This window comes from Lepidochelys kempii, chromosome 11 (assembly GCF_965140285.1).
Source record: "Lepidochelys kempii isolate rLepKem1 chromosome 11, rLepKem1.hap1, whole genome shotgun sequence".
NCBI lineage: Eukaryota > Metazoa > Chordata > Testudines > Cheloniidae > Lepidochelys > Lepidochelys kempii.
Window position 1 is genome coordinate 35,972,760 of NC_136390.1, and position 26,472 is coordinate 35,999,231.

The 26,472-nt window shown below is 40.8% G+C and overlaps 1 protein-coding gene across 4 annotated transcripts in view; it reads right to left on the bottom strand.

The window, feature by feature from the left end:
- Window positions 1–408: 408 nt before the first annotated feature.
- The window catches only part of SLC38A11 (solute carrier family 38 member 11), a 43,334-nt gene continuing 17,270 nt past the window's right edge, over window positions 409–26,472 (bottom strand). For 2 of the 4 annotated variants that reach the window (XM_073305664.2, XM_073305660.1), the window contains exons 8-12: window positions 11,047–11,117; window positions 10,058–10,219; window positions 7,643–7,755; window positions 6,805–6,936; window positions 409–2,897 (exon numbers count right to left, since the gene is read on the bottom strand). In XM_073305664.2, the coding sequence (XP_073161765.1) occupies window positions 2,649–2,897; window positions 6,805–6,936; window positions 7,643–7,755; window positions 10,058–10,219; window positions 11,047–11,117 (727 nt within the window). In that variant the 3' untranslated portion in view covers window positions 409–2,648. The remainder of the gene's footprint in view (window positions 2,898–6,804; window positions 6,937–7,642; window positions 7,756–10,057; window positions 10,220–11,046; window positions 11,118–26,472) is intronic. The other 2 variants (XM_073305662.1, XM_073305661.1) reach the window with 2 other exon arrangements.

The following is a 26,472-nucleotide window of genomic DNA, read 5'->3' on the forward strand; positions in this document are numbered from 1 at the left end:
CACAAGTGCTCAGCAATAAAATGGGGAGCCAGGCTCATCCTTCACATTATTTACAAGTGAATTCTTAGTTGACTAGTCTTCTATCGACCTTGATATAAACCCTCTAAGTGGAAGTGCGCTTGGGCATTTATAGGATTCTGCCATTTGTTTCAGACAGGGTAGAGTTCTGCTGAACAAATGGAATGTACTGAAGAGAGACATGGAATTTGAGATTTCAGTTCACTAGCAGAACTCCATGGGGAAGATCAGACAGCACCTGCTGAAACTACAGCATTATCACCATCAGGTTTCATAAGCAATAAGTTCACTTATTAATTTAAGGTAAGTTATGATTCCTGTAAATTACAATTTCTATTCTGTCAATCTCATAGTGATGGTTTTAAAAGCAGGCTATCTCTTCGAGTCATCTTAAAAAATACCAATGCTATTTTATTCATATAAAATCCTTTTAATAAAAACACAGCAAACAACCTTGTAATTCACTATTCAATAGAGAACCAACACAGTCTGGGCACAACAAAAATCCCACTTAAACCCTATTTTGAGTATTTAAATGCACAAGTCTTGCATTTGAATTGGTCCTCTGCCCGAAGGTGATTTTCACTCTAATACACTAGATACACTACAAATCACAGACAACATTCACAGGGCTATCCCCACTTCTCAGCAAAAATTTAATAGCAGAGTGCTATGGTTAGGTCTCTTAATAATATAGTTTCAGAGCTTTTAGAAAATATACTAGAGTACGTTTACTAGTATTCTGTGAAGAGTTACCAAAAGTAATTAAAACTAAAACTCCATTTGTTAAAGGACTAGAGAAAGTACACTTTGGATATGTCTACACTACGAAATTAGGTTGAATTTATGGAAGTCGGTTTTTTAGAAATTGGTTTTATATATTCAAGTGTGTGTGTCCCCACAGAAAATGCTCTAAGTGCATTAACTCAGCGGAGCGCTTCCACAGTACCGAGGCTAGAGTCGACTTCCGGAGTGTTGCACTGTGGGTAGCTATCCCAGAGTTCCCGCAGTCTCCGCTGCCCATTGGAATTCTGGGTTGAGATCCCAATGCCTGATGGGGCTAAAACATTGTCGCGGGTGGTTCTGGGTACATATCGTCAGGCCCCCGTTCCTTCCCTCCCTCCGTGAAAGCAAGGGCAGACTATCGTTTCGCGCCTTTTTTCCCTGAGTTACCTGTGCAGATGCCATACCACGGCAAGCACGGAGCCCGCTCAGGTAACCGTCACCGTATGTCTCCTGGGTGGTGGTAGACGTGGTACTGCATTGCTACACAGCAGCAGCAACCCATTGCCTTGTGGCAGCAGACGGTGCAATAGGACTGGTAGCCGTCATCGTCATGTCCGAGGTGCTCCTGGTCACCTCTGTGAGGTCGATCAGGAGTGCCTGGGCAGACATGGGCGCAGGGACTAAATTTGGAGTGACTTGACCAGGTCATTCTCTTTAGTCCTGCAGTCAGTCCTATTGAACCATCTTATGGTGAGCAGGCAGGTGATACGGATTGCTAGCAGTCCTATTGCATCATCTTCTGCCGGGCAGGTAAGAGATGAGGCTGGCTAGCAGTCCTATTGTACTATCTTCTGCCGAGCAGCCATGAGATGTGGATGGCATGCAGTCCTTCTGCACCGTCTGCTGCCAGCCAAAGATGTAAAAGATAGATGGAGTGTATCAAAACAAGAAATAGACCAGATTTGTTTTGTACTCATTTGCAAACCCTCCGCCCGCCCCCGTCTAGGGGACTCATTCCTCTAGGTCACACTCCAGTCACTCACAGTGAAGGTGCAGCGAGATAAATCTAGCCATGTATCAATCAGAGGCCAGACTAACCTCCTTGTTCCAATAAGAACAATAACTTAGGTGCACCATTTCTTATTGGAACCCTCCGCGAAGTCCTGCCTGAAATACTCCTTGATGTAAAGCCACCCCCTTTGTTGATTTTAACTCCCTGTAAGACAACCCTGTAAGCCATGTCGTCAGCCGCCCCTCCCTGCATCAGAGCAACGGCAAACAATCGTGCATCTGAGTTAAGAGTGCTGTCCAGAGCAGTCACAATGGAGCACTCTGGGATAGCTCCCGGAGGCCAATACCGTCGAATTGTGTCCACAGTACCCCAAATTCGACCCAGCAAGGCCGATGTAAGCGCTAATCCACTTGTCGGGGTGGAGTAAGGAAATCGATTTTAAGAGCCCATTAAGTCGAAATAAAGGGCTTCATCGTGTGGACGGGTGCAGGTTTACATCGATTTAACGCTGCTAAATTTGACCTAAAGTCCTAGTGTAGACCAGGGCTTTGAGATGCCTAATTTATGTTTTTTAATTGTATTTGATTACTAATTTGCTAATTTGCAAAATTACATCCTTAGCATTGATTTTTGAGTTATTCATCCAATTTAGTGAGGCTCTACTGAATAGTCAGGTTTGATGTAATGCACTTTAAAGCATTTCACAATCTTAAAAGTCAAAGCTTAATTCTCATCTAGAAAAAGACAATAGCATAAAACACGATACACAAATATAGTTGTACAGTTTAAGATTCTTAGTCAGTATGAAAACATAAGAGGACTCTGTCCCAGTCATACTTAAAGTAGTATGGACTGACTGACAGGCCCTTTAGACTCAGAACTGGCAAGTTAGCTAAAAAGGCGGAAGTGTACTGTTGTAAAGAGAGGCATTATGAGGGAAGCAGTAGAACATTTCTTTTCCATGGCTACATTCTTGGGGATGCAAGATAGTCATAACAAATCCAACTGTCATCACTAACACACCAACAGTAAGAATCAGGCCGGATATGAGGTTATCTGAATGGTTCCATCTCTCTTCAGACAGCTTCAGATAACATGCTGTTGGGATGATAAAAACAAGTGGCGTAGCACTGAGAATCCCCTGGGAGGAGGAAACAAAAAAACCCATAAGCGCACATATTCACATCTCCAGCACAAAACAAACATTTATAATTAGTTTATAGTTAAATGGTTGTAATTAGATCTGTGCAAAAAGTTTCCTATGAAATGAAACTAGAATAGTAGCTTTTCTTCAGGGTGGTTTCAATCATCAAAACCCAAATAGATTGCAAAGGAATCTGCACTATAATTTGAAATGTCTCAGGATGAAGGAAACAGTTACAACTTACTCATTTTACTGTAACAGGGTGAAATTTTACCCTACATTAACTTGCTTTCTATTAAGCCAAAATTACATGAAAAATGTCAGCTCCAGAAGTACAGTATATCCCACATTTTGAATAGCTTTGAAATATTTTATCATATGAAATATTTAGGAACATTTCCTCACAGGCTTTTAGAAAAAATGTAAAGGGGCAGTATTATTCATTAATCCTTATAGTTCTTTCATGCACTATCACAAAACACCTACTTGGATTTCCTTAAAGTTTTTACCTTTCAGTAAAACAAAGAAAAGCTCCCTGTGCATGATAAACATCAATGCAGCAGTTTAACTTGCTCCTAGCAGCTGCTCAGAATAATATTGTTGAGCAATGCCTCCAAACACAGACCCTGAGTCAGGAAACCATCCCTGTTCAGGACAACAGTTATGCATGTTGTCAAGGTTCCTTCCCTATTCTGAACTCTAGGGTACAGATGTGGGGACCTGCATGAAAGACCCCCTAAGCTTATTCTTACCAGCTTAGGTTGAAAACTTCCCCAAGGTACAAACTTTGCCTTGTACTGGAACAGTATGCTGTCACCACCAAGCATTTTAAACAAAGAACAGGGAAAGATACCACTTGGAGACGTCTTCCCACAAAATATCCCCCCCAAGCCCTACACCCCCTTTCCTGGGGAAGACTTGATAATAATCCTCACCAATTGGTACAGGTGAACACAGACCCAAACCCTTGGATCTTAAGAACAATGAAAAATCTATCATGTTCTTAAAAGAAGAATTTTATTTAAAGAAAAGGGGAAAGAATCACCTCTGTAAAATCAGGATGGTAAATACTTACAGGGTAATCAGATTCAAAACACAGAGAATCCCTCTAGGCAAAACCTTAAGTTACAAAAAGACATAAATATACATTCCCTCCAGCACAGCTTATTTTACAAGCCATTAAACCAAAGAAAATCTAACCCATTTTCTAGCTAGATTACTTACTAACTTTACAGGAGTTGTAAGGCTTGCATTCCTGATCTGTTCCCACCAAAAGCATCACACAGGCAGAAAAACCCTTTGTTCCCCGCCCCCTCTCCAGATCTGAAAGTATCTTGTCTCCTCATTTGTCATTTTGGGTCAGGTGCCAACGAGGTTACCTTAGCTTCTTAACCCTTTACAGGTGAAAGGGTTTTGCCTCTGGCCAGGAGGGATTTTATAGCACTGTATACAGAAAGGTGGTTACCTTCCCTTTACATTTATGACACGTGCTGAACTTTTAAGGAAACTAACTAAACGTCTAGCACATGCTTAAGTGCTGTCCTGGATAGGTACGGAGTTAAGCGTGTGATGAAGTATTTTCTTAATAAAGCACCAATGCAGGCTAAAATATTGTTGCAGCCATGCATCATTTGCTATCAGAGAGCTCTGCATTTCTGTGCATGATTTTGGAACTTGTCACTTTCTTACACACACTTTATGAGTAGTTTGCATTAATTTCAGTTAATGCAACCCATAAATTTGTTGATTATGGAGAGTGCAGGGTGTGAAGTAAATCCATACGTTAATGTGTCTTTGTTTAATTCATCTGTATTTTCTTGTTACTTATATTGTCATGCTGGGAAGTGTTATTGGCAGTCATCAGTTACAGACCAAGTAGAAGTTGATGGGTGTACTATGCACCCTTCATTCAGGCTACATGATGGAGCAATTAAATGGCCCTTTTGCTTAGTGATAGCTGAAACAACAGAAGCAATTGCCCAAGTTATGGACAACCATGGCAAGGCCTAGAAGCTACACCCTGTGCCCACGGGGTTTTCCTAGAGTCTGACTGCAAACACAGGGAATTGATTTATTGGCAGCTATATCTGTGTTTGGATTAAAAGAAGCAGAAAGCAGGGAGAAAGTGAGCTGACAGCAATTGAAGCGGTGGTGATCATAGTGCTTGGGAGGAAGTCAAGAGACACAAATTCTTTTAGGCATAATACTCAATGAGAAGGCAGACTAGGCTTTCTGAACAAGGAAACTGCTTCCTGTTTGTTTCTATGTTCAGGGAAACAGGACTTTGATGTAATCTTGTTTATTTACAAAAATGTACACAAAGAGATACCAAACTCATCTCTCAGCTTCTTCTCCCAATGGAAACAACCTGGCAAGGACTCAGATATTGGCTAACTACATGGGCTAAAAGGGACAACATTATAATATTTATGGAACCCTTACTTATATGGAAGATTATTTCAAAACAAAAACAAAACAAAAAAGACCCCACACTTTTGAGTCCTCAGTAACTCCATGCAAGTTTATCTTCTAGTCCCAAACAATTTATTTACAAACATGGTGTAAGTATTCCATAATATATCCCAAAACATAGTCCATATCACCCCAATGTAAATAAAACTCCTCTTCCTTCTGGGGTGAAACCCTGCTCCTTCCAGCAGGGACTCCCCCAGCCTCTCTGCTGGGAGTATTCTCCTTTTATCGTTCCTCTGGTCCAGCTCTCCAACAAGGAGATGCCAGTGGGTAAGCCCCTCCACTGCTCTCCCTTCTTTCAGCCTTCTCTGGCCCTTGGCTCTGGCTTAGGGTCAGCAGGCAACTCCCTCTGCTGCTGCTCCTCCTCCTCCTCCTCCTCCTTTCAGCCATCTGTTCCTAGCTCTTTGGCTTGGAGACACCAGCCAGCAAATCCCTCTTGCTGCTCTCCTACCTTTAGCCTTCTCCCAGGAAGCACCTCCTTTCTTTGGCAGTTGTCTTCTCCTACCTTGCTCCTGATTCACTTAGTCTGCTCTGATTCTCATTAGATCTCACCAGGACTCTTATTGGTCCCCAAATGCTGCCCTGCCCTCTTAATTGGCCCATCTGGGAACACTTGGCCTGGAACAAGAGTGCTGAGGCCAGTTTCACTTAATGGGCAAGCTACTCTGTTACACAGTCTTTAACACTTTGTGTTGTGTAAGTATTAAAGACAAGAAAAACCTTAGTATCTGTCTTTAAACTGAATTCCCGGTTTTGGAGCCTCTGCCTTCAATTTGAGGCAGTATCAGAGTCTTAGGGATGGCACTTTGCAAGAGATATATTTTCCCTCCTATGAGGTCATTTTTGGATCCCCCACACTCTGGCCTTCCCATAGTGAAGACGGTGGTGGTGGCTCAAGTGCAAAGGAAAGTCCAATAGTAGTGGAAGAAATTGGCTGCAACTGCCCTTCTGCCAGGAGCCTGACAGAAATCCAGGCTCAAAAGTCAGCAGCACTACCTGGGGCAGGGCCATGGCTAGAGGATGTAGTGACTCAATGTGAGATACCTGTAATACTACAGTAACTCTAACAATTTCCTAACGAGTGTCAACATTTTAACAGGTCCCGTTATACTCCACTGTCTTATCTAATTTGTACTTAACTACTGGTAGTCATGGCCCATAGCCATCAGCCACATCCTTTGATAAGTCTATTTCACTGTAGATTTACTCTTGAAGGTTATGAAAGTCCTCTGACTATCCAGCCTGAACTTTTCTTCCTTAGCTTCAGGACATTGTTCTTTTATCTTAACTTCTGAGGAGGTAAATAATTCCTTTCCTTCTGTGACACTGTTAACACTACACTATGTTACATTTAAAAGAATACGGTCATTTTTCAGAATTTCATTTATATTAAAGAGTGATTAGTAAATAATGGAGCATTACGTTCACTTACGTTCAGCTCTAAAACTATTCCAAGGCAATCATACACTAAAGATATGCTTGTGGCTACAGCAACAACAATTACTGTCACAGCAACATGGAGAATGGTAGTAAGGGTCCCACTGAAAAACACATTGGCAATTACCTGAAATGAAAACACAGTTTGCAACTTTACTTTGGCCCTTTATTTATTTTAACAAGCAGCATGTTTTAAATTCTATATGCTATGATTTATAATGCAACTAAAAGGAACAGTGAGAATGTTATGGCTCTCAACCATCTCAAATTCTTGACTTCAGTGAGAGGTGTCCCTCCTTTTCCAGACATTGTTTCATATTAAAATTATGCAAAAAAACCCAATATTTGACTTTGCTATATTTTCAAGACATAGTGGTGCTCTTCTCATTCACCTGATAAACACAGTGAAACCTTCTTACCATGAAGTCATTTATGAAAAGAAAAGATTTCCTACAGATTTCCCATTAATCAATTACAGTACAGTGAAACATTCCAGGACTTTCCCTCTACTTCACTATAAATCCGCTGCCCCAATCAGTTGCAACCATCTCCTGCATACTATACTTTGTGAGTCACCACACTGGAGTTCACTACATGCCAGTTCCATTACACCATACTGAGAATTTAAGCAGCAATATTCAAGAAAACAATATTAAGTTTAAGAAATCACAAGAAAAAGCCCACTAAATGCTATAGCTAGCATGCACCAGACCATTAGGTATTGATATTTACATAAGATTAGTCAATAATTGCAATTAGGACAGATCTCTCCATATAATTTACAGATTAATCATATGATTAAAACATCATGGAAAAAGAGATAAATGTCTCACTTCTCTAGTCACAAAACATTCAATGGGGAAAGTCAGGATTATAGTGACTCCATAGCAAAACCTTCCAAATGTAGCAAGATCATCGTCTCTGCAATAGTTTTCAAATATATCTCCTAGAGAACAGTGAAAAATTAAATTATTTCAAATTAATGACAACTGTGGCTAATTATTAGTTGACATTTACACTTATGCAAATAGATAAATCACCAGAATAACTGTACACAAAAACTTGAGATTTTGTGACCCACTTTTGGAGACATAAATCAGAAAATGATGATTAGATAATCACAAATTACATTCAAAATTAACTTTCACTACCCCAACAGTAACAGCATTTTCTATTATTTCTTGTGTTCTCAAGATCATTTCCACTTGAGTATTTACGTATCTATCATACACATATTACAGGGTTAAGCCTATTGTCATCCTATTTTTTGCAGCTTTCTTTTTTAGATGACTTTGTAAAGGTGCTTCTGGTGTTTGTTTGTTTTTTTAATCGGTATGTGACACAGTTTTAGAAAGAAAAACATTTGGTTAAAACAAACAGATTTCCTTTTTGTTATTCTTAGGACAAGAACAATCACATAAGGAAGACTAGATGGGTACAGCTAGAGAGCTGAAGTTCCTGTGTATCATATTACAGGATCTAATCTCAGCTGCAACACTATACTGGGGGATTTCAAACATTCAAAGCCCTATGTAAACATATGGATTATTAACTGGTAATTCCTTTTGCATCAGTTTACTACTATACTGCTATACAATTCAAGTAAACACCTTACCTAGTGATTATAGCAAAGGACCTGGGGAAAGGTGACCATGGGATCGAGTTCAGGCTGAATGACTAATTTACCATGGAACATGAACAAATCTTAAGACTATACCTACATGGCCTACCGGGTGATTTCCACCTCTGATTTCCATTATACTATATATGACTTGCTACTTTTAGGAGTCCAGTAGAGCTCAAGAAACAACCAGATTTGTTCTGGAGAAAGAAGAGATTGAGGGAACTGGTGAAAAAGATGGATGATGAGATGGAATTAGTGTATAATATACTATAGTGTATAGTATTTATATATATATATATACACACACACACACACACAGACAAAATGAGAAGTATGATTTTCCCAGTCCTGAAATATATATTTTTAGTCATTCTGTACTCAGCCAGTCCAGCTAGAAAGATGGGTATAAGCAATGACTAGAGTACATTGCTTTCCTGGATAAACAAATGTGGGGAGGAGGGGGAGGAAGGGAGTGAAAATCCCCTGCTCCAAGCATAGCTAAATGCTGCTGTCTGCCACAAAAAGATGAGATGATAAACCTTCTCTTACAGCTTTAAACTGGACCGTAAAAGAATTGTGAAACCACTGAAGAAATGTCTCTAAAATTGTTTGGCTGACTTGAGAAACAATGATGTATTTAACAAATTTCTTCCTCCCTTACTGCTTACCTCCTTCTTCCCATTCATTCCCAAAGACAGAGAGAGAGTGAAATCTGTTTCAAAGACAGCGAGAACCCTATGGTACATTTCTGACATTAATAATCTAGGCTGCAGTTTCAAAGAAAGTACATACCTGAGTTGTGAAAAATGAAAAATTTAAACCCTATTTAGATAGAGGATCCTCAAGGCAAAAGACGGTATGTTTTTAGGAATACTAGACAGAAAGTTGCTCCCTGCACACACCAACCTCCCTCTCTCCTCGCTACTAGAAGGGAAGCTGACTTCCCCTCCCTTCACTCTCTCAGAATGTCTCTTTTCCCCCTCAGCAACTTCCACAGAGATTTGTGTGTGTCAGTCATACCAGTTAGTGGCACCTTAACCACTTGCACTCCAGGGCAATTTCATCCTGAAGGAGTGCAGATGATGGAAGTATCATTGCTCTACTCCGTCAAAATTCTGCTGGGCGCATGGGAAACAGCTCTGTTAGCCACTATAAGAGCACTGCCAGCAGAGCGTGTTGAGGGGATGTGTGGAAACTATTTAAGCTTTTATATGTACTCATCATATTTCCCCATCCACTCTGGCCATGCTCTACTCCTGGGCAGTTCTGTTTATTTTTGTGCTTTACTAATCCATGCAATCCTTCCAACAAAAGGAAGCAGTTTTGTGCTAATGTTTCTCCTTGGTGTGGACTTTCCACCAGCAGGGCTCTGCTCCTGGGTCTACACCATCTTCCACAAGCGCATAGGCCCTGGGCTGGCTTCTCACCCCACTCCCATATTTTTTGACTATTAAGTAAGAAGGATAAATCCCAGACATTCCTTTTCAAGTATAAATAAAAAGACAATGATCAGCTTGGCATTTCCTCTTCTCTCTATCCTGCAGGGAGTTAACTGAACTCAAACAAAAAGGGTGGAAAGTGTCAGAAGGCCAAGCCTTAAAAATAGATGTGTAGAGTATCTTACCTTCTGTGTAACCGGTAAATGTCACATATCCACATACAGCAAACAGCACACTGATAAACAGAGCGAGTGAGACAGACACATGAGTGATGCGAGACCAGTTACTCAGAGTGGGTTCTTCCAAAGAGCCATAGATTAAAAAGCTGTTATGATGGCAAACGAATGCTGAAACACACATGGCAATTAAAAAACAAACATACGTTTCATTAAAAATAACAATTTTGTACCATGCTAAGCTTGTGGACTCCAGGGCAGGAAAATATAGCACAGTTTAAATCAATTCATTATTATAAATACAAATGAAGGATGCAGTGCATGGCAAACATCAAATGACTTCACATTTTGGATATTTATCTCATTCTACGTGGGTCTCCGCCTTCCACTCAGCCGTATGATTCTGACTTCTCATCCCCTACAATGCCACCTGGCTCTCCCCTGCCAACCCCAGACACAGCTTCCTGCTCACAATTCCACTTCAATGTCCAGTGCCTCCTTCTGGTGCTCCCCTCAGGTTTACACCATGACCCACAACAACTACTTAGATTTCTGGAGCCTAAACTACCACTTGATCCTGTCTGGGGCTTCTCTGTTAACTGTGCCCCAGAATGTACAGATGAAAAAATCCAGAGGATGTGACATTTCCCACTCTGGGACGACAGGCATGTTGTGCAGTAACAAACAATAGGAAGACCCCAGAGTATCAGCACACTAGAGCCTACAGAGGGATATCAGAACAGTGGGAATAGAAGTTAGAGTGGGGACTATGCATATCAGAGGATATTTATCCAAACCTGAATAAAGGTTTAATTCTGGCTAATGGAAAAAGATTAGGGCTAGCTCTAATTTTGCCTAAACCAGCTTAACACTATGGTAAAAACTTAAAAGGAAAATGCATATGCCATGCAGGTCCAATCGTAAAGTAAAATTATTTAAACCATTAGGGCTGACTGCAGATTGAGAAGAGATGTTCAGACACACACACACACACTTACCAAATGACATCACCCCAATGGCTTGTATTGCATTAGACTTTGCAAATATCCAGGCAGACTCTGTTTTGGGTCTAAAACAGAAATTAGTTTTAACTGAAAGTCCCCTAAAGGTGATCGATGATTAAAATTATTTTAAAATACTACATATAACACAGTAAGACTAGGCAGATCCTTCTGAAAAAAACTCCTTTGCACATTAGATCATGATGCTTTGGTAATAAAATGCTTGTCATTCAGAGATATCCCTTTCCCCCCTTGTATTTATAAAAATATCATTTCTGGGAGTGCTTATGGCAATGATGTGCCAGAACTTTTAATGAATAGTTCTGGTATTGAAACTTAAAAAAAAAAAAATTACCACATCCAAAGAAGTGACACACCTGGAAATGGCAATCAGGACAGTGAAGGCCATGGTGCTGACCCCATATGGGGTCAGGTTAACCAAATAACACCTTAGATCTCTACTCTGAATATTAAGGGGCAGATTTTTCCTCTGGATCTGCACATGTAGATCCTGAGGATTTCAATGGGATCTCCACATTTGTTCCTAGGGCTTTAGTCCAAGTGGGACAAATTCTGCCCTCGTTCACATTTGTGCAACCCACTGTCCCAAATAGGTCTGTTCTTCAGGGAATGATATTCCCTCTGGTACGGAAGGTTTAGCACATCCTTAAATTTGTTTCTTACCACAGGGCTCTGGGGAAGTACAACTAGAACAGTCCTGCATGTGGAGGAGTTTAGGGTAGGATAAGGAAGGAGCCAAGGGATTCCGTATTATGTGTCTCCAATCAACCCCACACAAGTGGTGTGGAAGAACTGCAGTGACCGTATGCCAAAGCAGCAGCCAGCTGGGACAAAGGAGAACTGCTGGAGCCCTGGTTGGTAGATTCTGGTGGATTTTTGGTCCCTCCTCCCCTTATACACTGCCACTTCTCCCCTAAATTTACTCCAATTTTATGCAGAGGAATTACATTTCATTCTAGGGGCTTGTCAAAACATGAGATTTTTCCAGATATACTTACACAGTTAAACTGCAATAGCTAAATTGATATAACTCCCCATGTGAACACTCTTATTCAGGAATAAGGGTACTTTTTTCAGTTTAGCTTGAACTGCTTCCAAAGCAACATAAGCTAAAACAAACAAAAATGCACTCTTTTATTCTGGTAGAAGGGTCTGCATAGGGAGTTAAATTCACCTCACGAATAAGTCCCCATGGAGGCAAACCCTAAGTGTATGTACTGAAATAATCAACAGTCAAACAGAACAGTTTCCACTACATGAATTCATGTCTGACCTGTTGTCTCTGGGCTGCAGTTACCATTTTGATTTATGTATTTTTTAAATTGTGCATAATTTTATCATCTTATTATACAGAGTCTTGACAGTCTAAACAGCTGTCAATCTCCATTTTAAAATATACTCAGGGAATGATGGCAGAACGCAGCTTAGATTAAGGCCCAGAAACAAAAATTGGCAACAAACTTTGTTAAATCAGATCCAGAGTTTGATACATGAAATTCCATCCTGTAAAATGAATTTAGATGCTCCATATACATTGATGCACACTCTGGGGAAACGGAGAAGCAAGAACACCCTTTTTCTAAGATGCAATCTGTTCACATACCAGATGGCAGCTGTATGCCAACTGAGCACTTCTTTTACAGAAGTTCTACAGAACAGACAAAATGGCATTACAGTGGAGAATGCTGCCATACAGCTAGCTGCTGCTAATTTTGCTTGCTTCAATTTCCACTTTGTTTTGAGGGGAAGCTGCTGCCACCTGCTGCCTCAGCTGCTGTACTCTTCCTTCACTGCAAAACAGCATGTCACAACCATCACACCACCTCTGTCTCTCTCTCCCCCTCTCTGTTACTAAGTCAGCTCTTTCAAGCCACACTTTCCTTGGCACTTTAGATATTATTGCTGCCAAACTTTTAAACCCTTTCAAAACAGATTTATTTAATTTTTTTTGTTCATTCTCTCCTCCCCATTCATTATCTTCCGATTTCTTGAGAGGTGTCGGGCTTTCCCTAAGAACAGATTTTAATAACAGCATTGACCTGATTATTCCAGCCTCTCTATATAAAAATGCTGGGGTAATTTATAAATTATATTCCTTTACTATTAAATTCATATCGACCAAATAGTAAAATCTTCATTTTCCATCTTAGAAATATGGCTTATTAGATCCAGCTGCATATTTGGCCCTGATTCAGAAAAGTATCCCTATTCATGACAGCACTTAAACTTGAAGTGAAAGGGTTTTAAGCATATTCTTAACTGTAAGTATATGTTGAAATTCTGTTCTCTATCAAGACCTATATACATATTTTATTAGAACTGGCTCAAGCTGAGCTCTTGGTTCACAGGGACAGCGTACAGTCTTTACTACAGTACTGGGGTTTTTTTAAGGATTTCAGATTGTTTTTTCAGCTGAGAACTGGGAAGAAGAACAGTTGAGGTTGAGAGAAAAAGGAAGTTCTGTGGACGAAGGAGGCTAAGCATATTCCAGCCTTTATATCCTTGTTTATATTAGCTTGTTTGGGGAACTCTCCCCCAGCTTTACTACTACCTGCTCTGAGTGGGCTGAGATAACAGAACAGCAAAAGCACCCGTGCTCTATCTGCATTTGTGCTTCCACAACTGCTACCACTGCTGGGGCTGCACTGCTCATAAAGGAATGGCAAGACGTTAGCCTGAGGCAGACATAGCTTAAGTGAGCAATAATCTATTATAAAAATAAGCAGATAGTATACATAAGAGAAGTAAAGAAATGGCTTTCAAATGTAAACAAATAAATGTATTTATTGATATGAGTAGTAGCAGTACTGGGTTCTGAGGCCTATTAGTATAATTCAAGGACTATATTAAGATCATGCCTGTAAACAAGAACACTGAGACCAAAAATCAATGAGCGAAAACTGGTGTGTCAGAAATTAGGCCATGGTGGACAAAATCATGAGGGAATGGGCTCACCCACTACTCCCTTTTTGATTCCTTAAAGAAAGACTTAGGGAGAAAAATTGTCTCCTAGAGCAGTAGTTCTCAACTCGCGGTCCAGGGCTCACAACCTGGTTTCAAGGGGCCTGCTAAGCAGAGTCAGCGTTAGACTCACTGGGGCCCAGGGCAGAAAGCCAAAGCCCACTGCATGGGTCTGAAGCCCTGGGTCCTGCCACCCAGGGCTGAAGCTCAGGCCTGAGCAATGTAGCTTTGCAGGGGCCCCGGGCAACTGCCCTGCTTGCTACCCCCTAACACTGGCCCTGACTTTTGTATGCAGAAAATCAGTTATTGTGGCACAGGTGAGCCGTGGAGTTTTTATAGCTTGTTGGGGCGGGATGGGATGTCTCAGAAAGAAAAAGGTTGAGAATCTCAGTACTAGAGCAAGCTTCGCCATCATGGCTGCCAGACCCACCATCTCCTGGGGCCCCAGGCCTTTCTCATCCTGATCCTGAGAGCTGTCCTGACCAGAACGGGCCAGAGAGAGAGACCCAGGTGACATTGCCACTTCTACTGGCTTCACACCACCTGGGATGTGAGACTCTCTCCCCTTCCCCGCCCCAATGTTTCCTTTTCCTTCCCCACCTTAATTTTTTTTTCCAATCTTCTTTTGCCTTCTGTTTAATAAAAGTCTGCCTTAGGCAGCCAAGACTGCATATTCTGCAATACTGCTGTAAGCCTGTGACCAGAAAGACAGCTAAAAGCAATGTCCTGTAACAGCCAGATGCTGGTACAAATTTGCCAGGTTTCACAGTAGCTGATAAGACTGTGTGTTGTGCCTGTGTTTTTCCAGCAGTCAGATTGCAAGTGAAAGTCAATACCAGAGACAGAAGGTGCATTTTCTATCTCTGTTTTTCTGTTCTGTCCCCTCTTGCATGTGTTCATCTTGTTTTGTCTTTAAGGAAATGAAATCAGACTTTAACAGCAGCAGGAACTGCAGCAGCTCCAGCCTATCTCAACTCCTCCCCCAAAAAAGGACACAAATTACTATCTGAGACATTGTCAGTTGAGAGTTTTTTCCCTTCTAAAAACTCTCTCCAGCTAAAGGTTAAAGGGCCATTATTACAATGAAGGCTTTATTTAATACTTTACATTTCAAATGCTCTGTTTTTCCTTCTTTTCTGTATCTTTAATGAAGGATTAAAAGGATTTTTAATGGTGTGTTTGGTCTCTATATACAAACCCCAAATCTTGTTAAAAACTGTTTAATGTTGGACAGAGACAAGGTCTTGTTAACACTTTTGACTCTTCGGGTGCCTTTATTCCATCTAAATTAATACAGCGACACATCACAGAACTGCTACGCTATTAAGCCTGATTGGTTCTCTCTGAACAGGAGAAAAACTCAGGACCTTAACTGCAATAGTATTTCAGGTCAGGATGAGGTATATTGGAGATAAGGTAGGAGCAAGATTACTGGGAACATGGTTGCTCTGTTCCTTGCCATCAGATACACGCTCATGAAACAAATAAAAGATAATCACAAAATTTATCAATTATTTAAAAACAGCCACCACAACTGAAGCTAAGATATACCAACTAAAGCCAAGCTATTGAAAAATTAATGCCTATATTCTGTCTAAATGCATGCCTTAGTGGTGGGGAGAAAAACAGATGAGGCTTTAGTTGGGCTTTATTTTCATTGATATATGTTAATCTAAGAGAATTTTGATTTGTACAAATATAAAACATAATTCTTTTTTAAAAAAATTGAATCAGTTTCATCCTTTGTTCAACACTGACAATTTCAAATCAGGGACACCAGCAATTAAATTAGACATAGCTATTCATTGCTGGCCAGTTTATTAAATATGGTACATTTATTAAAGCACTCTAACATATTGAAATGGAAATGGATTAACAATATTTAAAACTAAACCACGATAGCATTGTAACAATTTAGTTCTATTGCAACTGGAGGTCATATTTTTTTCAGTACACAGACATGGAGAAAACTAATTTATATTATCCTTTGACAGAATTGTGTACTCAAAAAGAATTTGTGAAATCTTTCTAACCAAGATTTATGATCCTAAAACCCTTTCCATTATAATATTAATGGTAGGTTGTGACAGACTGACAATTTCCTGCAATATCCTGAATGGACTTTATTGACTTAAATTAAATGTTATTGAATAGGATTAATACCTTTGGGTCAAGTGTATTAAAAATAAAATTGCATATGTGTTGTTGTGAAATTGTATGTATTTCCAGGGGAACGGTAAATGGGAGAACTGCAGTGGGTGAGTAGGCAAATTCACTCAGATTGTAATATCTCCAGAGAAACCCAGCCCTGGAAAAGTGAACATGTATGAGCTCAAACTAGATTCTCCATGGACTAACAGACAAAGCAAGGGGTCTTGGATAAATAGCCTGGTTTTAAACTGGGTTAGGGCCTTCTTCCTGATTCAGCAAAATGGTCCATGGAGGACCCCAATCCTTAGGGTAGGGTTGGAGGGTCTGGGTGCTTGTTCTGAGCTAAAGCTATGATAAACCAGTAATCACAAGGAATAAGCCTTGGGTGAGGGTTTGAAGGACTGTTCCTGCCAGAATCCATGCTAGGGTTAGGGTTAGCGCTGGTAAACTTATTAGCATGTGTGTAGGCAGTGGTGACCTGGAGCCAATTTTCACCGGTTCGCTAGAACCGGTTGTTAAATTTAGAAGCCCTTTTAGAACCAATTGTTCCTCGAGGGACAACCAGCCCCCGAGCACCCATGGAGTTGGTGCCTAAGGCACCACTTTTGATGTGATCAGTGGGGGGAGCGGCCACTCCCCCTGCTCCCCCCCAGCTACGCTACCCTGCCCCTAGGAGCCAGAGGGACCTGCCGGATGCTTCCTGGGAGCTGCCCCCGGTAAGCAATGCCAGGACTCCCTACCTCGCCCCCCGGCAGGTCCCTCTGGCTCTTAGGGGCAGGGTGGGCACCCACTACGGTGTCCCACGAGACCCTCCTGTCTGGTTCTGAGGTCAGTCAGGGGACAGCCGAGGGGGATGGATGGGGCAGGGGTTTCGGGGTGGGGGGGGGACATGACCTCCTCGTGGGGTGAGTAGGGAACCGGTTGTTAAGATTTTGGCAGCTCATCACTGTGTGTTGGTTCTTTTATTGTTTTTAATACATTTTCTCTGTAATACTTTTTACCTTAAGACTAAAGTAGGCTTGCACAGGAAGTGCTATGTTGTACCTCTGTAGCAATTCACCTCTTAACTAAAGAGAAAGCAAGAAGGTGTCCTGGGGTAACCTCTCTGTGCTGGGAATAACACAGTTAAGGCAGGGAACTGTGCAGCCTGGAAATACCCCAGTCAGAAGGGAGAGTGGAGAGACAACAGCAAAATCTGAGGGAGGGTGCCTTTGTTGGAAATAAGCCTGAGGGGAATAGAGGGGCAGTTGCCCTGAATTGTGAGACAGGTTATATTTCTATAATATCTTATGAGTTAACTGAGCATTTAAAATGCAACCAGAAAAAGAAAATAATGGTTTTAATTTTAACATTTAAAAATTATTGTAAAGCTCAAGCTGATTTGAAAATGGCTGTAAAAGGCCTTCATCACCACATGCATTTCTTTGCATGAACATTTTTAAATTAAATAGAGTTTTTTACAACTATGTAAAACTCCTGTAATTCTGAACTTCAGTTACGGGTTCTGAATAGAGATGTCTAAAGAGTCAATCTTTTAAAAGTAAGAATACTCAAGAGTCTGCAGGAGTGCTGGAACAATTTGTATAGTGGGGGTGCTGAGAGCCACTGAACCAAACTGTAAACCGTGTACATGCTGGAAGTTACTTCAAACCATGGGGTGCTACCGCACCCTCAGCACTCCTAGTTCCAGCACCTATGAGAGACTGAGTACCTGCTGTTAATAACTGGACTGTGTATTAATGACATGAAACACTAACTGCTCTAACTGAAACATAATCATCTAGTCTGGATATGTGACACCAAACTGAGATTGTGCTATTTGGGAATAACTGCACAAAAGTAAAATCCTTAAACCTAACTGTACTCAGGAAGCGTATCCTATCCTATATTCTTAGAGTAAACCACCAAACCTCTCAGTACTGGAAGAGAACTTAATAACCACAGTTTGCACTACCTAATTTCCACATAGTATCCATACAACGCAATATCACACATTCAAAATTATATATATTATATCCCTTAACATTTTCCTTAACATGTAAATTAGGAATGGAAAGAATGTATCACTCAATTAAGTTGATTTTTCTGTTTTCATAGGAAGCATTATGATGTCTGTCCCTTTTGGGACACATTCGTCAATCTATTCCTGAACTGGAGTTTAAAAAGCAGAAACTCAGTAGCAGTACAAAAACACTGAGCTGTATAAGCAAACACTAATTGTGATGTCTAGTGCATTGACAGATTGAAAGCCAGGAGCTCTGGAATTCTAATTCCACCTCTTACATTCATTCCCTCTATCTCAGTGGGGGATGAAAACTATGCAGGTTTTAGCAACCTTCATGGAACTTAAAGGGAGGACAAGTTGGAAGAGTTTTGAAGAGCACCAAGAAGTCAGTCTGTGTGCATAAGGATAGCTGCAGATACAATGCCTTGAAAAATAGTTCTCTTAGTAAAAAGCTAGTTTAGTTTTAGAAACATGGAGTCTGGCATCCAATACGTTAAATAGTTTCTTCTTTGAAAGAAAGAGTGGAGGGGCTTAAATGGAAATTGAAGTGAAAGGCCACGGAAGCTAGCATAGAGAAACACTAAAAGTAACAACAATCACAAGGAGAAAAGGCTGTCTGACAGCCAGGACAGGAGGGAGGTGGAACATGAAGGACGACAGATGCATCAAGCAAGAGTACAAGTTGTAAGAAGAGCAGCAAGGAAAAATGTAGGGGGCCATTTAGCCCTGATACCTGCAGCAAAAATAGGAGAGGATTAAACTGAAAGAGATCCTAAGCAGTGGATGTATTGTATTGGGAAAGCAGTGGATGTATTGTTTCTTGACTTTAGCAAAGCTTTTGACACGGTCTCCCATAGTATTCTTGTCAGCAAGTTAAGGAAGTATGGGCTGGATGAATGCACTATAAGGTGGGTAGAAAGCTGGCTAGATTGTCGGGCTCAACGGGTAGTGATCAATGGCTCCATGTCTAGTTGGCAGCCGGTATCAAGTGGAGTGCCCCAAGGGTCGGTCCTGGGGCCGGTTTTATTCAATATCTTCATAAATGATCTGGAGGATGGTGTGGATTGCACTCTCAGCAAATTTGCGGATGATACTAAACTGGGAGGAGTGGTAGATACGCTGGAGGGGAGGGATAGGATACAGAAGGACCTAGACAAATTGGAGGATTGGGCCAAAAGAAATCTGATGAGGTTCAATAAGGATAAGTGCAGGGTCCTGCACTTAGGACGGAAGAACCCAATGCACAGCTACAGACTAGGGACCGAATGGCTAGGCAGCAGTTCTGCGGAAAAGGACCTAGGGGGGACAGTGGACGAGAAGCTGGATATGAGTCAGCAGTGTGCCCTTGTTGCCAAGAAGGCCAATGGCATTTTGGGATGTATAAGTAGGGGCATAGCGAGCAGATCGAGGGACGTGATCGTTCCCCTCTATTCGACATTGGTGAGGCCTCATCTGGAGTACTGTGTCCAGTTTTGGGCCCCACACTTCAAGAAGGATGTGGATAAATTGGAGAGAGTCCAGCTAAGGGCAACAAAAATGATTAGGGGTCTGGAACACATGACTTATGAGGACAGGCTGAGGGAGCTGGGATTGTTTAGCCTGCAGAAGAGAAGAATGAGGGGGGATTTGATAGCTGCTTTCAACTACCTGAAAGGGGGTTCCAAAGAGGATGGCTCTAGACTGTTCTCAATGGTAGCAGATGACAGAACGAGGAGTAATGGTCTCAAGTTGCAGTGGGGGAGGTTTAGATTGGATATTAGGAAAAACTTTTTCACTAAGAGGGTGGTGAAACACTGGAATGCGTTACCTAGGGAGGTGGTAGAATCTCCTTCCTTAGAGGTTTTTAAGGTCAGGCTTGACAAAGCCCTGGCTGGGATGATTTAACTGGGAATTGGTCCTGCTTTGAGCAGGGGGTTGGACTAGATGACCTTCTGGGGTCCCTTCCAACCCTGATATTCTATGATTCTATTCTATGATTCTATGATTCTAAGGGAGGTTACTAACCCAACCAACAATTAAGAGGCCACAAATTAAATGAAGCCTACAGCAAGACAGAATTGGCAAGTAATTCTAATTGCTTATTATAGTGAGGTGTGTGGCCTGAGACGTATGTTTCCCAGATAAAGAAAGTAGGACTGTATTCAGTCTCCATGATACCAATAGAATGTATATCACAATAAAGGTGCTGGCTAATGTAAAGAATGCTGGGGAATCCCCACTGTTTGTAGTCCAGGAACAGAAAGGCTACAAATGCTGTTGTGGTGGAAGGTGCATCACATAAAGCTCTGGAGTCAGACCCAGACAAAATTGTTTGGTCACAATATGATCTGGGTCTCTTTTTGTTATTAAAAAGTTAAAGTCTCCATCACAAAATCCACTGTGGAGGGAAATCATTCTGTCTGTAACATTGTACTCTGTCAAATAAGAGACAGCGAGCCTGGCTTTTCAGAATATGGAGGGAGCAAGGTTATCTCTGATTTCAGCCCAGCCACACGCAGCAGGTATAGAGAGCTCATTGAAATGAAAAAGCATTTACAAAAGAGGAACAGGAGTCACACTTTTGTATCAGATGAGCTGCATGTTTTGCAAAGAGCAAAAGACTTCCATCTTCTTGAATGGGAGATCGGTGATAAAACTGTTATATTAAGGTGAAGATTGGCAATTATCAAGATGACTCTTCTAATGGAGCACCCAACAGCAGATGTAATTCAGGTTTGACTTCTAAATTTATAGACTTAAATTGTGGAATTCAGTTTCTGTTTTGTAGCAAAACTGTAGAATGAAATAGGGAGTGTGGAATGTTAGTTTTATGCTCTCGATTAAACTATTTCAAAAACTGTAGCCACTGAATTTAATCTGAGTCAACATTATGAAAGCTAAATTAATAATGCTCAGGTTAGCCTTTAATTTCTAATTGACAGAGGTCTTTCTGACCATCAAGGAAAATAAATAACTAATATTAAGTGACATCATCTAAAGTTCTGGCATGGCCCTACTTGAAAATAATTGGTGTATTTCCCCACTCTTTCTCAATGAACTATTTAGCAGTGCTATAAATATAGAGTGTCTTTGTTTTTACTTTTGGATTTCACTATATGGTAAAGTTACTTTGGTTATTACATGATTATTAAGGATTATTCCTACTTTCATGTTGTTTTCTTGAACACTTACTGTTTCATCACTGATCAGCTGCCAGATGCAGAATTCTCTCACAGCTACATTTATGTGCAATCTTTAGAGGTTGCTCTCAAAATTTTTGTGGTGATTTATTTATTATGCAGGCACTGACATAATGGTATTCTTTTTAAAAAAACATTAAAATGCTCTGCCTGTATAAATGGCATTACTAATTATCCCTTTTCTATCAATGTTTATTCATAATTTCATCCTTAAGACATGAAATAGCTTGATGCAATATTAATTTGTTTGAAGACTGTTACATTCTGAAGATGAGATAATCGTAACCCATTGTTGTTTTTGAATGTGTTAAAAAATTAACCCGGTATAAGCAGGTGAAAGTAAAATGAGGGAGAAACAGTCTTTTTTTTTTTTACTCCACAACCTCTCAAATGTAATGAGGGCAAAAACTGGAGGTTGCACACTGGATGTTCTTAACAGCTACACTAACTATCAGCTTCAGACTGCAGTGATTATTTATTTATATAGGTGACATGCAATGAAAGCAAAACTGAAAAAAATATATAATGCCTTGACTCTACTTATGCCATAAGGGAAAAAAAAAGTCAAACCAAAAAATATCCTGATGCAAATATAAATTATTTCTGAAGCCTTCCAAAAAAAATAATTTCCCCCTCAGTCCCACTCCCTCAGTCCCACACACAAAAAAACCAGATATCTTAGTTTTTAGATGAACTGAACATTAACACTAAAGCATTGTTTGGAACTGAACAATGCTAAATTACTACAAGCCTTCCAGAAGAACCTCCCAGGAGAGTTATATACAATACAAGAAAATTGCATTTCAAATGAAATAAGTGAGGCAAAAAGGTTTACTTTAGGTCTGCCTCTTGGCCCACTTTGACTGTACCCTAAGGACACCTGAATAGACAATTTAAAGCTTAAGCTAACCAGTGAGACTTTAAAATTTTCTCAGTTACATCAACAATAAAGAAAAATACACGACAAGCTTATAGGAATATAAAAAGGATTTAAAAGAAAAAAAGTCAGACTAAGTTAAAAATATATTTTGGGTCCCCCAAGATATATTAGAGAGATCTGGCTTACTTTCCCAGTCCCCTCTTTAAAGGCAAAGGGAATAGAAAACCCTCTAAGAGCCAAACAGAATTCAGAAGCCAAAGCATCCATCCAAAGACACTGGTGGCGAAGGAGGTCGAACTGTCACAAGACAAGGAAAAAGAAAAGGAGGACTTGTGGCACCTTAGAGACTAACAAATTTATTTGAGCATAAGCTTTCGTGAGCTACAGCTCACTTCATCGAACAAGGAAGGAAGTCCATAGTTGCTGCTTTAAAAGCCAGAATAAGAGATGCAATATAAATAAAATCTAACATGGTGAAGGCAAGCTCAAATGAGGACACAAACACACTATTTGTTGAAAATGGATGAATTTTTTTTAAAAGCCACAAGTTTATTTAACTTGAATCTGATAAACCTCTGTAAACCCAAGGTCTAATCATGCTAGTAGCTTAGAAAGATGGAATTCTCTCATTCCTTGTACTGGCTTCTGGCTCATTTCTATGTTAATCAAGACCTGCTGTACTGATACACTGCGAGCACCATACCGGTATCACCACCCCTTCTCACTCAGAAAGACACTTATTCTTCCCAAACTTGGACTGATGCCCATCTGTTCAAGTAGTGGATGATTTGATATCCATTCTGCAAAGAGAAACATGTGCCCCATCTCTTCAATGTTGCAAGACAGAAAGACTATTCCCATTCACGCCCCTTTAGCAGATGGGATATTGAAATGGAACTCAAGAGACCTGGGTTCAATTCGCAGCTCAGGCAGACACATTCTCTGTGGTTTTGGGCATATCATTTAATGTAGCTTCTACCTCAGGTCCCTGACTGTAAAATGGGGATATATGGCCCTCATCCACTAGTAAGTACCTAGATCAGTGGTGGGCAACCTGCAGCCCACGGGCTACACGTGGCCTGTCAGGGTAATCCACTGGCGGGTTGCCAGACACTTTGTTTACATTTGCACAGCCACCCGTAGCTCCCAGTAGCCGCGGTTCACCGTTCCCAGCCAATGGAAGCTGCGGGAAGCAGCACGGGCCACAAGGACGTGCTGGCCACCGCTTCCCGCAGCTCCCATTGGCCGGGAATGGCAAACAGCAGCCACTGGGAACTGCGGGCGGCCATGCAAATGTAAACAAACAGTCTGGAGGCCTGCCAGCGGATTACCCTGATGGGCCGCGTGCAGCCTGCAGGCCACAGATTACCCACCACTGACCTAGATGATCTATTTGATCACACACCCATCAATAAGAGGCATGAAGTTTGAGATCTTGTCATATAAATAAACCCTGCACTAGCACCATTGCAAAAGCTATGCATAAAAAAATCAGGGAAGTCACAGTGTACTCCTGTAAGAAGAAAATTAAAACCTGCATGTGATGGGGTGGACTAGTCCGAAGGCCCTCTGTTAGAGGTCTTATGGCCCTGCCTCTGCTCACTCCAAAAAAGAGCAGAGGTGAAGTCCTCCAGGCAGCCTAGAGTGGCTGCAAGGGAGCAGCCAATCAGAGGGACTGCTGGAGCAACCAATCAGGGACCAGAAGGGCCACATAAAAGGAAACAGCAGCAGCAGAGCAGTCAGTTGCTGCTTGGAGCTTGAAGAGGGAGAACTGGATGCCTGGCTGGAAGAGCAGCAGGACCTTGGACAGATCACTGCAGACAAGTTGATCCCAGGGGACTGAGCCCAGAACTTAGCCAGACCAGGCAAGGGTATCATGATGGGCCCCGCTGGTCTGGTTGAAGACTGAGCCCAGGCGAGGGCTGCTGAAAGAACACTAACCAACGGTACCGAGAAGGGACCCTGTTGGGCTATTAAAGAAGGCAGTGTCTCCAGGAAGGATGCTGTTACACTGCACCACTAACACTAGTGTACCTACAGGCACATAATATTGCAGAAGCCAAGCATCACTTTGAAAAAGCATGCAGGGGAGGGCAGCAGGAAGATGTACTCAATGGTTGTGCACTGGAGAAAAGAAAGAGCTCCATGGTATACTGTAACCTAATGTTAGGGTCAACCTATAAAATAAGTCTAGCCAATCAGGTGTCCCAACACAGGCCAATGGCTTCAGGCAATGGCAGCACGCTCTCCTACAAAGACATGTACCATTGGCAAGCACCATATTTTGGTTTTGTGCAAGGTGATGTGGGAGCAAACTAGTCTCCCTTGTTTCCCTTCAGAATAAATAATTTTGAAATTTTAATTCATTCCAGGCTTAGGGTCAGTCTTCACAGGCCTAATTTTGCAAAGTCTTATACACACAGAGTAGGCCTTACCCATGTAGTCCCACTAAAGCCAATAGGACTATTCATTATTTACTTGGTTCATTTGTTGTAATAAAAGGATGTGAAGCACATTAGTTACCTTACATTTGTATTGCTATTGTCTCATTTCCTCATTAAGAGGAGAGAATACTAACTGAAAATGAAAAGGTTTACACAATGAAAATATGTCTCATTCTAAATACACAACTAGAAATAGATACCAGAAAAGGGTATATGGGGCTTCTAGAAAAGTTAGTCTCTTTATTAGATTAGATTTTGAAAGGAGAAGAGTAAAAAAAAAAAAAAAGTGTCTCAAAGAAGCCTCAAAGTAATCTACCATAAAATACCAAAATCACTTTTAAAAAAATCGTTGTTTTTTTAATTTAAAAAAAACCCTGAACAATGCCCCATGCTTTACAATATCCTATTCCGATAGTGTTACCATAGTAACAAGGTCATCATCAGTAGCCCTAATATATTACTTCATTTTTGACAGGGGAGTTAGAAATCTCTCTTTCAAATATGCATTTAACAAGCTCTGTGAGAAAGCACAGCTTACGAGATCATTCCACTGAAGCAAAACAAGGAAAAACACACACAGTGCTGAATGGATCATCTTTTATGGATCATTCCCATGTACATTTGTCACATTTTCAGAAACAAGACTGCCATTCTAGCTACTGTGCCAACACTAAAAAAAATATGCCCTATGATTGGCTTAATTATCAGACAGTGATCAAACAAGACAAATAAATGGTTATGTGAAGCAATGTTCAAACAGTTATGCTAACAGCTCTATGGTGTATGAAGCTACTTCACATACAAACACTGAAAATACTGCATAAACAAACCCAATGGATAAAAAATTAATTATACGTTTCCTTACTATGGCAATTTCACTGAGGACACCGTTAATTTAACTACAGATAAATCAAATGTTTGGGTTTATGAAGAAGAAGCATTAGAGCCACAAACACCTTGCTGTAGCAGAATTACAAAAATGATTACCACAACAAATGCATGCAGTGAACCATCTGGAACACTGCAATGCCAAGTATTACTCGAAGTGCAGTAGAGTGCTGGACTGCAATTTCTGCCTGCTCATTCAGCTGAGAATGATGTAATGCTGTTTTTATTTACTGTATAGGTCAACCTTTTTTTGTTTTCCCCTATTTGTTTTCCAGTTCTGGAATTTGAAATAATTGTTTTAATGAACAGTGAAATGTCAATATTAATTACATTAATTTAATTTAACATCAGTTCCAACTTAACCGTCCCCTATGTGAAAAACAGTTAGACATGACATTTCAAGGACATCTACTCTCAGAGTCATCATTTCTGAAATTACTGTCTTCGAAGGAGAGAATGAGAAGAAATAAAATATCTGAGATAGTATGTACAAGCAACACATCCTTATGAAAAAGTAGATTTAATCTAATAATTTTAAACCATTACATATTAACCCAAAAAACATGCAACACAGCATTAAGGGTGTGCTGTAGCACAAAGATGAGCAAGAATACAGAATTTTAAGACTGAAACACCATCCTCAATCCATACTACTTTGAACCGGATTAGGCCATTAAGGCACTGACTTCCTTTTGCACTCATGCACCATTCCGGGAGGAATTCTGGAATAATTGTGTCTTAGGAGCCATGATTTCTCTGCCAACACTCCACCATGTGCGGGGAATATGCCCACTGAGCATCCTTTATACAGTTGGCTTGCTACCTAGACTAGTACTAGAACAGAGCATGACTATGGCCATACTTTCCCCTTTGGAGTAATTCACACGCCCAGAT